The 14,762-nt window shown below is 30.9% G+C and overlaps 1 protein-coding gene across 4 annotated transcripts in view; it reads left to right on the plus strand.

Annotated features, from left to right (window-relative positions):
* LOC129988786 (glutamate [NMDA] receptor subunit 1-like) overlaps nucleotides 1-14,762 on the plus strand; it is a 62,112-nt gene that overhangs the window by 9,057 nt on the left and 38,293 nt on the right. For all 4 annotated transcript variants that reach the window (XM_056097058.1, XM_056097059.1, XM_056097060.1 and 1 more), the window contains exons 2-4: nucleotides 5,276-5,587; nucleotides 6,776-6,904; nucleotides 13,326-13,502. In XM_056097058.1, the coding sequence (XP_055953033.1) occupies nucleotides 5,327-5,587; nucleotides 6,776-6,904; nucleotides 13,326-13,502 (567 nt within the window). In that variant the 5' untranslated portion in view covers nucleotides 5,276-5,326. The remainder of the gene's footprint in view (nucleotides 1-5,275; nucleotides 5,588-6,775; nucleotides 6,905-13,325; nucleotides 13,503-14,762) is intronic.

Genomic DNA, 14,762 nt, shown 5'->3' on the forward strand with positions numbered 1-14,762 from the left:
GCACATTCACACATAGAACAACAGAACAACCATGCCCAAACCGGGACTCGAACCCGGGAAGCCCAGATCACGGGGAAGACGCGCTACCCCTATGCCAGGACGCCGGCTCTCATATCTTTGAAAATTGAAAGCAAAAACCTTAAACCTATTTTTCTCGAAATGTTTTGCCAAATTATGTTATTACCGAAATATTATTGTTTAAAATTTATCAAAAAGTTTTATTCTTAAATCACGATTGATAACATATTATTGAAAATATCAATCTATAATTTGGCTTAATTTTAATTTATAATATTATCTAGAGAATTAATTAAATAATAAGTACAATGATAAAACGTTTCGAAGTTATATACATTTTAAACTTTAAAAACAATAAAAATTCTGCAAAAATCTATGATTATAAACACCACTTTTAGTAATTTACAATAATGTTAAGTTATTCCTAAATTTTTGCTTGATGTATAGACACTGGCCTACACATAAATGATCAAATATACCGAATAAAATACCAATCCGGTGATTTGTTTTTGATTTAAAATGTTTGGTCGAATTTGGGGAAAAAAAATTCAAACTTTTCTCAAGTGCTTAAAATATGTTTAAAGTAAAAAATATTTTTTTGTAATATATATTTAAGATATTTCTTCTCATGAATGTCCTTTGAAATAAAAAAAATATTTCTACAAAATCATTAGTTCGGAAAAAAGGCATTCTAACAAAATCGGACTCTTAACGAAATTAACCGCTTGTTTCACTTTTTTAAAAACACCCTGCATATATATATATATATATATATATATATATATATATATATATATATATATATATATATATATATATATATATATATATATATATATATATATATATATATATATATATATACACGATAAAAGGATGGAAATTCCGTATATCGACATAGTACTAAAACACCCTAATTTCATTTGTGCCTTGTTTACTGGAAATATTTTAAAAAGAAGCTAGAGACAATGCACAAAAGCAGCAGAATTGCATTAAAAAACTCCAAAATGTTTCAATTTTTTTTAATTTTTTGATTTTTGTTATTCCAAAACGTAAAACAATTTATCAAAATTTGATTTCAAAAAAATTTTTTTTGACTATTGCAATACTTTATTTTATTACACTTTGTTTAAGAACTTAAAAAAAAATATTTCTCCAACTCAACTTTAAAATTATTGATTCATAAAAGTCTGGAGAACATTGATAATATTATTTCCTCTTTGTATCTGATAGCAGCTCCCCCCTCCCCTCGAAAAGCATTGCCTTTTCGATTAAAGGGCGATGCTCTTTGCTAAACCAAGTACAACAAACAAAACCGTCTGGGATATCTTGTATAAACACCAAGTCACGGTATGTGCTTTTAAGCATCCAGTCACCGTATTCGCAATTCAATTTAGACGTTACAGCAAAGCTAGACCACGGAGAGTTAAGCACTCCACCAACTGAAAGAGTAATCTCACTTGAGGAGAGATCCAATGAATGTTTAATGCCTGCGAAGAAGCAAGGACACTCTCCTTCCTGAGAGTCTGTAAGTGTCGGAGGCAATATTACACATACCTTGCATTCCATGAATTTTTCATACAAATTTTGTCTTTGGTGTTCTCTTTATATTGTTTCTTGAGCGACTAGATAAGAACATATATTCTATTTTTTTGCATGGAAAAGATGTATTTGTATCCATATTGATAGCTGAGACCTTCTGAGACCTTATACTGATTTGTGTTGAACGTGCTTTCGGTTCTATCTACTTGGATAAGGCATCACGTCTTTATGCGTTATGAATTTTTAAAGCTTAGAAACTTCTTTAGAAAATATATGTCAAGTCATAGAATCAAAAGTAATCTCTTTGTTTAAAAGTAGTTTCAAATTTGGCTTTCCTTTTTAATGACTTTATGGACCAGCTTATAGCATTATTTCATTCTGAATTTTAAATCGTGCCATAAGTGGTGTCATTTTTCAGGACTTTTATTAAAAAGTCAAAAATACTGATAAACTGTAATTAGCTTATAATTTAAATAAACTCCATCTTACGGCAATATATATTAACATAGGATACCTAAAATTAAAATAAATATCCAAAATATCCTAAAAATTAAATAAATATCCTAAAATTAAATATCCAAAAGAATGATGATACAATAAATGATGAACATTGAATTTTTTAAAATAAAAAGTTGTTATATTTATTTATTGGTCGTGATAATTTTTAATAATTAATGTGATAATAGTTAATAATTATTACATTAATTTATTGATTGAATTTTAAAAATTTTTATTTACATTAAAATTTTTCTCATTAATATTATCATAAAAAAATTTTTCAAACGAAATATTTTTTGTACGCAAATAAAAATGATTAATCAGCTATTTAAATTCTGGGAAGGTGTACCTTGTCATGTATGACTGTCATTTTGAGAGTCTTTCTTAATAATTAATATTTAATGAATTATATATATTTTATGATTAAATTTATGTTTCGATTTTTTTTTCCATGTTCAGGTTATACTGTCGTTCTCATTAACCCCTTCATCATAAAACAGAAAGGGAATTTGAAATAAGAATGCAATTAATAGATATAAATTAAGAACATGGTCTCTCATCTGGAGAATCCACTTGGATTCCAATTGAGTGCTAAAGACATTTTCTGTATTAATTCAATGAAATTGTTTCGGTGTGTGGTGAATTGCATATAAGCCAGTAACAGCGCTTCTGCCCGAACAGCTGTTTTGGCAAAATCGGTTAGTTACTGGACTGCTACCCAAAAGGTCCCAGGTTCTATCCTAACGCGTCTCATAACCGCTTCATTGGTGACCTCGGACGCTGAACCTTCAACCTTCGTACAGCTGTTGTGGCGCCTTGCATAGGGGTAGTACAGCTGTTGTGGTTGGTGAAGCGTGTTTTTTTCACCAACCTTGCAATTGTACAAAGTCTTGTAAATATGTTGTAATTAAATTTTCTTTAACTTAAAAAAAACCATTGAAGAGGTTATGAGACGCGTTAGGTTAGAACGTGGGACCTTTTGGTTAGCAGTCCAGTAACTAACCGATTTTGCTATTTTTCGGTTACTGGCTTATATGCAATTCACCACAGGTGTATGGGATGACAGCTCAGATGTAGTCCTCGTCATCCGACCGAGCTTCAAAATTACGAGGTCCGTCCCAAAAATAGTCTTAGTATTCCCTTAAAACGGGACGTTAATATAATTCAACTTAACTAAACAATAAAATTGTTTCCGATGAAGTTAGTTTCCATTCAAGGATGAGAATTTGACGATTTATTGCCTTTTAACCTCACCTTTTGCCCTGATTTATAGATCTTATTGCTTTCCATCTACATATTGCTAATCATGACCATAATTCTCTGAAGAATTAACATAAGTGTTAATTGAATAAGAAATACAAGTATTATTTTGCTGCTATATCTTTCTGCAAAATTGCTCATGCTTTAAAGATATAGTTATTTTTTTGACTAAATTGTAACATCATTATTTAAATTCTGGATAGTAGATATACTATTATTTAGCCAATTAATGTACACAGCAAATGAAGTTTATTCTGCAGTCTGTAACTTTAATTTCGTGGCATTTTATACATCTAATTAAATATCGAACATAGCTTATATTTTTTTGCATTGTTTTAATGTATTTCGTTTAAAATGTATTGGACAGAATGACCCTATTACTTGGCTTATGATATGACACCCAGACGTTTTGATGTTAGAGCTAAATTTAGCCATGTTGTACCAGTTCAGTTTAGTTATAATAACGTCTCGTTTTAAAGCAACATTAGGGCTATTTTGGGATGTACCTCGTAATTTTGAACCACGCTCAGATGTCGAGAATGACACCTCCTCTCCAAACTTCCTCACCACACCAGTGGAAGGATGTTTGGCCCTGACGAATTTAACGCACACCAGAACCGCTTACACGTCGGTTCTTCGGTCGAATCAGGTCTCGAACTTGAAACCCTCCAGTACCAAGTCGAGAATTAACCACTACTGTGGCCCCTCCATGTTGCACCAAAGATATGGTGAAGTCATATCGTATTACATGATGGCCTTCTAAAATATTTGAAAATCATCCATATTACTTAATATTATATCTAATGCAGATCGAACACTTGTATTATCGATCAAATGTTCAACACTTCTTAGCACAATTTTCTTTGTCTGTTTTATATATTCTTGTAGAATAACTACGCCCTTTTTCATCATACATTCTCCCTTTCTTATCCTGACTTGCCTGATCTATTTCTAGAATTTTCAGATCGAGTTTCATTTCTAGAATTAATTTTTTTAATTCGCATAGCATTCTTAAAGAAGTCGAAAATTTAGCATCAGAAAGGAATAAGAAGAATACAAAGTTAATACAAAACAATAATCAAAAATATATTAAGCTTTCGTTACAGAGCTCAAAATTTCATTTAGTAAAATTTTAAAATCTTGATCTACGAGAATATAATACTTTCAAGAGTTTCCTTTTTTAAAGTCTGTACATTATGTTTTCCGATCTCTAATATTAAAGAAATGACTGACTTAAGAAATTATTTGACTTAAGCATATTATGTGTTTAAATCAGAAAATTCGGATTCATGCTGGTGTATAAGAAAAAATCCTGAATGTTTATCGCTCTTTTTACAAATTTTTGAAAAATAAAACCATTCATTTTTTTCTAATATAATTAGTGTACCTATTCTTTTATTTCTTCCTAATAATAAATACAGGATGATACAATAGAAGGAAGGAATAAAAATTTTTCACATGTTTATTAAAGTCTGTCACAAAAGAGTTACACACACACACACACACACACACACACACACACACACACACACACACACACACACACACACACAAAGAGAGAGAGAGAGAGAGAGAGAGAGAGAGATTATTAAGAAGAAACGTGAAGTTTTGATTAATTTTTAATTTCAAATTTAATTGAAATTTGAAAAATCACTTCTTAGAGCTAAACTATTTCTCAAAAAGTAATTACGGGCAAAATGTGGTATTTCTAGATTCAGTAATCTTCCTGGATAATCTGCGATATAGAGAGATTTGTGCGAATTTCTCTTCATTCATCTCTTATTTGTTGTATAATTTAACAATTATCTCTAGCTTATGTTAGATAAGAATCGCCTTGTACAAGTATGCAAAGTAATACTAGTCAAACTTTTCTGACAATACTCCTTCATTTGCGCAGTTCTGGAATTGTTCAAACGAAGTGACAAGATGTCATCGAATCTTTTCCATCCTCTTGCAGAGAGACGTGATTCCTCATCGGTGACCTGCCACTGAGCTCGGACTCTTTGCCATGGCGGGCGGCTGCATCCTCCTGTTGGTCGTGGCTGTGGTGGCGGCGTCTGTACGGGGTGAGACGGATCAAGTCTTCAACATTGGGGCTGTGTTATCAGTGGGAGAGAAGATCTCTCACTTCATGCAAGCCATAGTGGACGTCAACGAGGACATGAACACGCTGCCCCCCAGGGTCAAGCTGGAGGGGGTTTCTCTGCCCATGGATAGGAATCCTATCAGAACGGCGCAGAACGTCTGCAATCATCTCATCTCCGCGCAGGTGATGTCCCGATTCCAACATTTCATTGTCTCTTAGTTAATTTTTTAACAACATTTCATTGTCTCTTAATTTAAAAGAGTGTTAAAATAACAATTAAATTTAATTGAATTAATTTGAAAATGTATTTAAATTACTCAAACTTACTTAAATTACTTAATTACTTTAATTATATAAATTACACAAACTTATTTAAATTACTTAATTACTTTAATTATATAAATTACACAAACTTAATTAAATTACTTAATTACTTTAATTATATAAATTACACAAACTTAATTGATTAAATTACTTTATTACTTTAATTATACAAATTTAATTACTTAAATTACTTAATTTAAGTACACAAACTAAATTACTTATATTATTCAAACTTAATTATTTAAATTACTTTATTTAATTACTTCATTATTTAAATTACTAATTTACGTAAATTATTTAAAAAGAGTGGTTGAATTATTAAACAAAGGATTTAAATTTATTAATTTAATAGAGTGTTTAAAGTGTGACACAAGGTCAAATATTACGCGAAATAGTAATATGTGTTCCGGCGCCAAAATGAAGAATGGAACAATTTCTCTGCATTTTTTTAAAAATAATTTTTAATAAATATAGTAGCTATAAATACAGTTTATATCTTGAATTTGTAAGGCTTTCTGGTGGGTATAAATAGTTATCATTTCAGATGGGTTTTTTTAAAAAAAAGTTTACTAATGTTAATGTATATGTTAAAATTTACCATACATTTATCAATAAAGGCAAATTCACATCCAGTTTGTAATCCTCTGTAGCATGCGTAACCTTGGTATTTTAAAAATATCACATTAATTAATACGTTTATTTATTAGTAAAAATTGTATATCAAATCTGGGATGCTTTGCAATAGATGTACAAGATGTGTATGGCCATTTTTTAAAATTTCATTTTACGTGCATATTTAACTATAAATACCAGATTCTACATAAAATTTCTAATGTTTTAAGTATTTTCGGTGATTATTTCAAACTAAAAAAATCATTATTTATATTTATGTTTACCTATAAGTACAAATTTATATCAAATTTGAAATGTTTTATGGAAGGTGTAAGGGTGATCACCTGCATATTTGTTTAAAAATTTATATATATTATGCAAATGTTAACCTATAAATACCAAATTCTACATCGAGTTTGTAATATTTTGTGTTAGGTATACGCGGTGATCATCAGTCATCCGACGGCAGGGGAATTGTCTCCAGCTGCTGTCTCTTATACGTGCGGCTTTTACAATATTCCAGTTATCGGCATCAGTTCCAGGGACTCGTCCCTCTCAGACAAGGTAACAAATCCATTCCCATCTTTGCATAAGACCACGCATTTCGTTGCTTTACTGCTGAAACTTATATCGTTTCCGGTCCAGGCTGTGTCCTTGTCGTCTAAATTAAGTTCAAAATTACTAGTCTGTCCTCAAACAACTCTTATATAGTTATAAAATGGAACGTTAATATAACTAAATTAAGTTGGATGGATTTGGTGTATTGTTGCTCTTATTTGTCGAGATCCAAAATTGCTGATATAATATGAAAAACTTTATTTTGGATATTTTATGTCATTTTAAATTATTAAATTAAAATTAATAAGAATATCAAATAAACATTAAGAGAAATGTCAATCGTCCCATGATCTCCCATGAGAATAATAACGTTTGATTCACTCATTATCGTCTTTTTGAAATATAATGATATCTTTAAGCGATAGCTATTTTAAGTTTATTAAGTCCCTTTTATCAAATTAAACCTACCGAAAGAAATGTTTTAAGGATCAAATACAACGCTGAATACAAATATAGAAATTATCATCATCAGAACGGATTCTAAATGATTCTACGTTGCCTTTGTGACACAATTCGATGACTTATCAGAAATGGAACTGTGTTTTTACGTCGATGAAAGGCTGCATTTATGGCAAATAACTAAGAATAATGAGCTTTATTATGACACAGAGTCATCAGGTAAAAGATAATTATGGACTTAGACGGCAAAAATATTCTACAAATGATAAGAATTCGTTTGGAAAAAAGTTTTATCAGCTTAATGAATGCCAGTTATGAGAATGATGGCTATGAACTGTGAATAATGAAGTATAACAACACAAGTCTTATCAGCTTAATGAATGCCAGTTATGAGAATGATGGCTATGAACTGTGAATAATGAAGAATAACAACACAAGTCTTATCAGCTTAATGAATGCCAGTTATGAGAATGATGGCTATGAACTGTGAATAATGAAGAATAACAATTCTTATCAGCTTAATGAATGCCAGTTATGAGAATGATGGCTATGAACTGAGAATAATGAAGAATAACAACACAATTCTTATCAGCTCAATGAATGCCAGTTATGAGAATGATGGCTTTGAAATGGGAATAATGAAGTATAACAACAAAAGTTACTAACTTATTATTTGCGGTTGCTATAATACCTTTCATGCAAGGTATGCTGATCTCTCTGACTACAGGTTCATTTATTTAAATCTATCTGCCTTTAACGACTATCCGGCTTGCTGGGAATATTGGCTGTATGTAATTCCAATAAAATCTCTAATGCATAATTTTCATTTCGTTCACTGTTATTTTAAAAATATTTCAAAAAACTAAATTACAGAAGACAGTAGAGATTTATTATTTTAATTATATTCATGTTTATTGTTACAGGAAATCTAAAATCCAATTCATGTTTGTACGGTGCAAAGACTTAACAACGAATAAAAACTCTTTATCCTACACAGAAGCAAAACTTAACAGTAGCAAAACACATAAACAGAATTTGCAATATAAAGCAATACATGAGCATCAAATCGGCAATAAACAACCGAAACAGCACAAAGAGAACTCACTTAACTATTCGCTTGAGCTGAACTCACTTCAACTCTATATCTCGTTTTTTTTAATAATCTTCAGGACAGAACAAAGGTGTTTCTAGAAAGATATCGTATCTTCGATCCTAATCGAGATACTGACAAAATTCTCGAATATTCTAGGTTCTTCATTTTTGTTGTTAAAGTCGTGAAATTCATCACTAAATGATTCATTTACTGGCATTCATTCAGCGTCTATTAGAGCTATCTGTAATACCTTCTTTCTTATCAAGGAAATACCTTATCATTATTGGTAGATGTCTACAACATAGATGTTAAATATCTATATCGAATTTCATCCATCTAGTTCTCGTCGCTTTCTAATTATCGTGTTAGCTTATATTCGAAAAACTAGACAGACTTTCACTGAACGGATTTGTTCAAAATTTGATAGAAATTTACAAATTTGGAGTAAAGACTGTATATCAAATTTCACCAGTTAACTGAAAGCATTTTTGAGTTATCTTTGTCACAGACAGACTGATAGGCATTACCCAAAAATGTGTTTTTCGAATTCAGAGAAGTCAAAAATGGGGAAATCCCCCAAATCTCAATTTTGAATCTTTTAATGATTACAATACTTTCTCTATACTTCGTACACGAGAAAGTAAAAAAGAAGATCAATTCATTTATCTACTTTAAAGTTTAAATAATTATTTTATTTAGTTACATCACTGGATTTCCGAACTTTGGCAGCACAATGCATTTTTTTTTATAATCGTATCCTATGTATATTGCATCCCATTCCGTTAATCTTGTTTCAAGATGCATTGTTTTTTATTATTGATTTGAGAAAGAAAACACTTTTGATCTTGATTTGCAAGATTGATTTATTAAAGCTGATAACATTTTGAGCATAATTGTAATATGTAAGATAAATTTATTTTTCCACTCAACAGATTTAATTTACTTTGTATTTATTCAGAAAATATAATGTAAGAATTTAGCTGTAACATACATATATATTGCCATCAAATTTGGCATATCCTATCTCATGTGATTATTAGCGTTTTGAGATTCTTCCTAATCACTTGATTTACTTATTAGAGAGAGATAATAAGTTTTGAACTTGATCTGCAGAGATAAATTAATATTTTAGGGTGAACGAATAATGAAAGATTATTTAATTATCTACTATTGAGATTTAATTGACTTTCTATTTATTTAGAAAATATAATGTAAGAATTTAGCTGTAACATACATATATATTGCCATCAAATTTGGCATATCCTATCTCATGTGATTATTAGCGTTTTGAGATTCTTCCTAATCACTTGATTTACTTATTAGAGAGAGATAATAAGTTTTGAACTTGATCTGCAGAGATAAATTAATATTTTAGGGTGAACGAATAATGAAAGATTATTTAATTATCTACTATTGAGATTTAATTGACTTTCTATTTATTTAGAAAATATAATGTAAGAATTTAGCTGTAACATACATATATATTGCCATCAAATTTAGAATATTCTGTCTCATGTGATTATTAGCGTTTCGGGATTCTTCCTTATCACTTGATTTATTTATTAGAGAGAGATAATAATTTTGAACTTGATTTGCAAAGATAAATTAACATTTTAGAATGAATGAATATTGAAAGAACAGTTAATTATACACTCTAGAGATTTAATATACTTTTAATTATTTAGATAAAATGATTTAAGAATATTAGCGGTAGCATATACATATTTTGCCATCAAATTTTGTATATTCTATCTCATGTGATTATTAGCGTTTCGAGATTCTTTCTTATCACTTGCTTTAGTGGTGAGAGAGATAATAAGTTGTGAGACTGATTTGCCAGAAGATAAATTAACATTTCAGGATGAATGAACAATGAAAAATCATTTAATTATTCACTCTTCAGATTTAATTAATTTTTTTTATTTATTTAGAGATCTCTATTTAAGAATATTAGGGGTAGCATTTACATATTTTGGCTTCGAATTTAGTATATTCTATACTAATCCTCTCGAAAATGTCTGTAAGTTTCGAGATTAATCACTTGATTTACTTATAAGAGAGATAATGTTTCAGACTGATTTGCAAAAGATAAATTAGCATTTCAGGATGAATGAACAATGAAAGATCATTTAATTATCTTCTCTTTAGATTTAATTTAAAGGCGCCTCGCCTTCTGATTCGCGCTACATCAAAGAGAAGAAGAGTTTCCCGGCCTCTGTGAACGCTCAGTCTATAAATAGACCACGAATCTCAACACAAGTCTCCCATTCCCCTTCTGGCATGGTGCCAAGAAACCGGACTTCGTATTGATTCTCTGAGGTTGTCATAGCGACGTTTCATTTTGCTCCAGGTTTTCAATTTCCCCCGCATCCTCTGTCGGTGGGAATTGGAAGAGATTTTTCTGCTGGAAGAATTGGAAGCGGATATCTTCCTTCTTATTTTAATACATTTGCTACTCATAGTAATGACGTCATCGTGGTTGAGTGACGTTGCTGCAACGTCACATGTGTTGCAATTGATACAGAGAATGTCTATTTTGAGGAGGTCAAGATTTTAAAATTTTTTTTTTTCATTCACTACTATTTTCCGGAAGGAACAAATTATGGCAAAACTAATTTTGCAAATTATGGTAAACTTAATTTTATTCAATTCCCAAACTTGAAGAAAAATTGTCAAAATAACGCATTTATCAATAGTAAATAAAATAGTACCTACTGAATCAAATTTAATGGAAATGTTTTAAGGATCTTTATATTTTAATTGGAAAAAAATGTCTTGTTTTGAAGCGACATAATGTTTAATGAGTGACAGACATTGTACTTTCGAACCATCATCAAACAATGTGAATACTTGAGTCTCCATCCTTTCTCGAAAATTTTGCGCTATGCCAGTGGGTGGATACTTGGGTCTTGACGATTTAAGCGTATGCAAGTTCCATAAACAAAGAGATGTTTGACTCAATTGAATCTCAAATATGTTATGAGAAACTGAGACTGTTATGAAGGCATCGCAAATTGTAAGCTTCTTCAATATTTCGTTCAATTACTCATAAGTCAAGCCTTTCCTATTCTTACATGATATACTGTATAGTCACTAAATATCATTTTAATATGATAATATTCATAGGCTGGAAAAGGCCTGCAAATTGAGTTATGACGCAAAAATTTTCCCGAAATGTTACAGGGTAAATCATAGGCACATAGTACCTCTTGAAAAGCAAGTTCTAACTAAGAAAAGAATTTTCAAAATTTTAATTAGATTTTTAATGAAGAAGTAATCGAAATTTTAGCATTTTTCCCCCGTGTAACAAAGGATCGTATTATTGCCTAAAGGGCATGTTTTACTCCAATTTTTTCAAATTCAAATAAATAACTTTTATGATACTAATTATATTTTTATGCAATTTTTGTCTGCCTTTAATAACTTTAAAAATATTTTTAAGTATATTTTACAACAGTGCTGTTTATTGATTTAGTTATTGAATCTATAATCTAGTACATTTCGATAGTATTGTATGCATCTGTAATGAACATTATCTTAGCTACATAATTAAAAGAACATTTTAAAAACATAATACAAAGACAGATGAATCGATTGTAAAAAATTTTCATACTATGCTAATTTGGATGTTCAAAACTCTCAAGATTAGAATTATAGGTTAGCCAATAAATGTATACTTTTTTTTTATTTTTTCTACTTTTGATTTGAATAGTAGATAGAAAAGTAGAAGTAGATTTGAATAGTAGATAAAAAAATAATAGATTTAACCCTTTAAAAGGCCATTTTTTTCTAGTCATATTATGTTAAAATATTTTTAGGCTTGAAATTAGAATAAGAAAAGGGATTAATTTAGCTTATTAGATAACTTCAATTTAATTACAATTAATTTGGTTCATTAATAATTAAGTAACAAATCAAGACACGTCATTTTGTGTGAGATAAAGAACTGAAGCATCTAAGTTTCTGTCTTTTTAAAAAAATTTGTCAGAACTTATGTCCACCTACATAAGTTCATACAAAGATTGATAAATTTGGCGGGAAGCATACTTCCCACGGCCCTAAAAAGGGTTAAAAATAGTAGATTTTATAATAAAAGATTAATACATGTGTAAATTCGTAAAATGTAACATAAGTTTAAATGTTCTAAAAATTTAAAATTATACTACTGTGTGTTTAATGAAACAGAACATTAATAAAATATCGGAATCATTCTAGAGATTTCAAACATAAATGTTTAAATATACAGTACGTAACGTATTTTATGAGATTTAGAACCTGGTGACGAGCATGCAGTAGTTATTTTGGGTATCTTCCCTTAACTAATTGGATGCAAAATTTGATTTAGGCATACGATCTTGATGTGAAGACTACATGCAAAATTTTATTCATCTTACTCATTGCATTTCTGAGTTACTTTCTTTGTAACACTATTAACAAATAGAAGATGGCAACTATTGCTCGAAAGCATTGTAGGATGCTGCATGTGAGTATTGTGACAACATTTGACACGAATTATAATGCGCATGGCAGGCAACATTTACGAATTTTAAAGAACGACTTTTTAACAACTAGGTATATTTGATGGCGGATGGCACAAATTCTTTGTTTATTGTCGCAATGTGGTCCAAAAAAAAAAAGAATAAAAAGCTCCAAAATACATAATCAATTACGTTCTCTATGCAAAGAAGATAAATGAAAAACGCATGTTATTGCATAAGTATAAAAAAATCAAACAGAGAATATGCCAGTTTTTTTAAAATATTTATTTTGAACAAGTCCGATAGCTCGAAAATTTAATTTTAAATGTTATGCTTAATGTGTTGATTGTTACAATCCCCAATATTCTTACAGTCGTGATCTGCAATTTTCTTACAGAATCTCCACACGTCTTTCATGCGCACCATTCCACCATACTCTAACCAGGCAGACGTGTGGATCGAGATTCTCAAATTTCTCAACTACAAATGCGTCACTTTCATCCACAGCTCCGACAACGATGGACGCTCCACTCTTGGCAGGTTCCAGAATTTGGCGGACCAACCTGGCATCAAGGTGAGTTATTTTATCAAACATTACTTCCTAAGCCTGCTTCCTGGCCTAGGGGTAGCGCGTCATCCCCGTAATCTAGGCGTTCTAGGTTCGAGTCCTGGTTCGGGCATGGTTGTTCTCTTCCTTGTGTTTTCTCTGTGAGGTGAGTGAATGAGCTCCCCTGTAAAAAGGGGCTGTGCAAGCGAGTGTGTGTGTGCTATCTTCATTTAAGCTAAAAGTCAGACTTCTGCCCTCGGGTGCTCAGGAGTCTTTACCCTCAGAAGCTAATGCGCAAAAATTTGGTTTAAAATAGTCACACGACAAAAAAAAAATTACGTCCTAAAGTATACCAAACATGATAAAATAAAACATACATATATCTACGGGATATTCAACCTAATAATGTCCGGATAGCTAACCTCTAGAATTTCAGATCAAACCAGGCATCAAGGTAAGCCAGGTCATTACATATTGTTTTCTTAAAACATCACCGCCGCTTCATTATACCACATAGTAAGCACAAAACGATTACTCCGTACATCCCGTGGGCATTTGCATAAATTGTATGATTGGAATGCCACGACTGCATAGGTAGGAGCTATGGTTGCGTTTTGAGGGGCGTCACCGGCCATGGTACAGCCTTTCACATAGGAGGCAGGCCCCGTCAGTGGTACGGGATAGCCAGCCTACATTATTTCTATACTCACTGGTGGTATAGAAATAATGTAGGCTGACGCCCCTACATTATGGTGGTAGGAACAACCATCATTCTGGTAGCTTCCCATCCCCATTTTTGAAGTGTCCGGGAGAGAAAGATCATGTTAAAATCATATATGCATATCAGTACAGGATGTCCACTCTAATTATGTCATCAGCTAGGAAATAGAAACTTCTCTTCTAAAATAAGTTATACAAATAAAAAAGTATAAATAAAAAAAGTTAAAGCGCAACAGCAAATAAATCATACAATTTCTTATTTCCACAAAAGTCACTTCGAGGAAGGACCATCAATTTTTGGAGAGTAATTACTCAATCTAGCCGTTAATTGGCTTAAAAATACATGATATATATATTTCAATCAATTTTAATCACAAAGAAGTGCGAAGTAAGTAGTTAACCATAAACAATCCCATTTCTCACCATTCAGATCACTGAATAATTTTTCTTCAATACTTGTAATATTAATCAGAGAAGAGTGCGAAGTAAAAATGTAAACCATAAATGGTCCCAATCTCCACCTTGCTAAGGCATTCAGATCACTGAAAACTTTCTTCAATACGAGAT

This window comes from Argiope bruennichi, chromosome 10, assembly GCF_947563725.1.
Source record: "Argiope bruennichi chromosome 10, qqArgBrue1.1, whole genome shotgun sequence".
Lineage (NCBI taxonomy): Eukaryota > Metazoa > Arthropoda > Arachnida > Araneae > Araneidae > Argiope > Argiope bruennichi.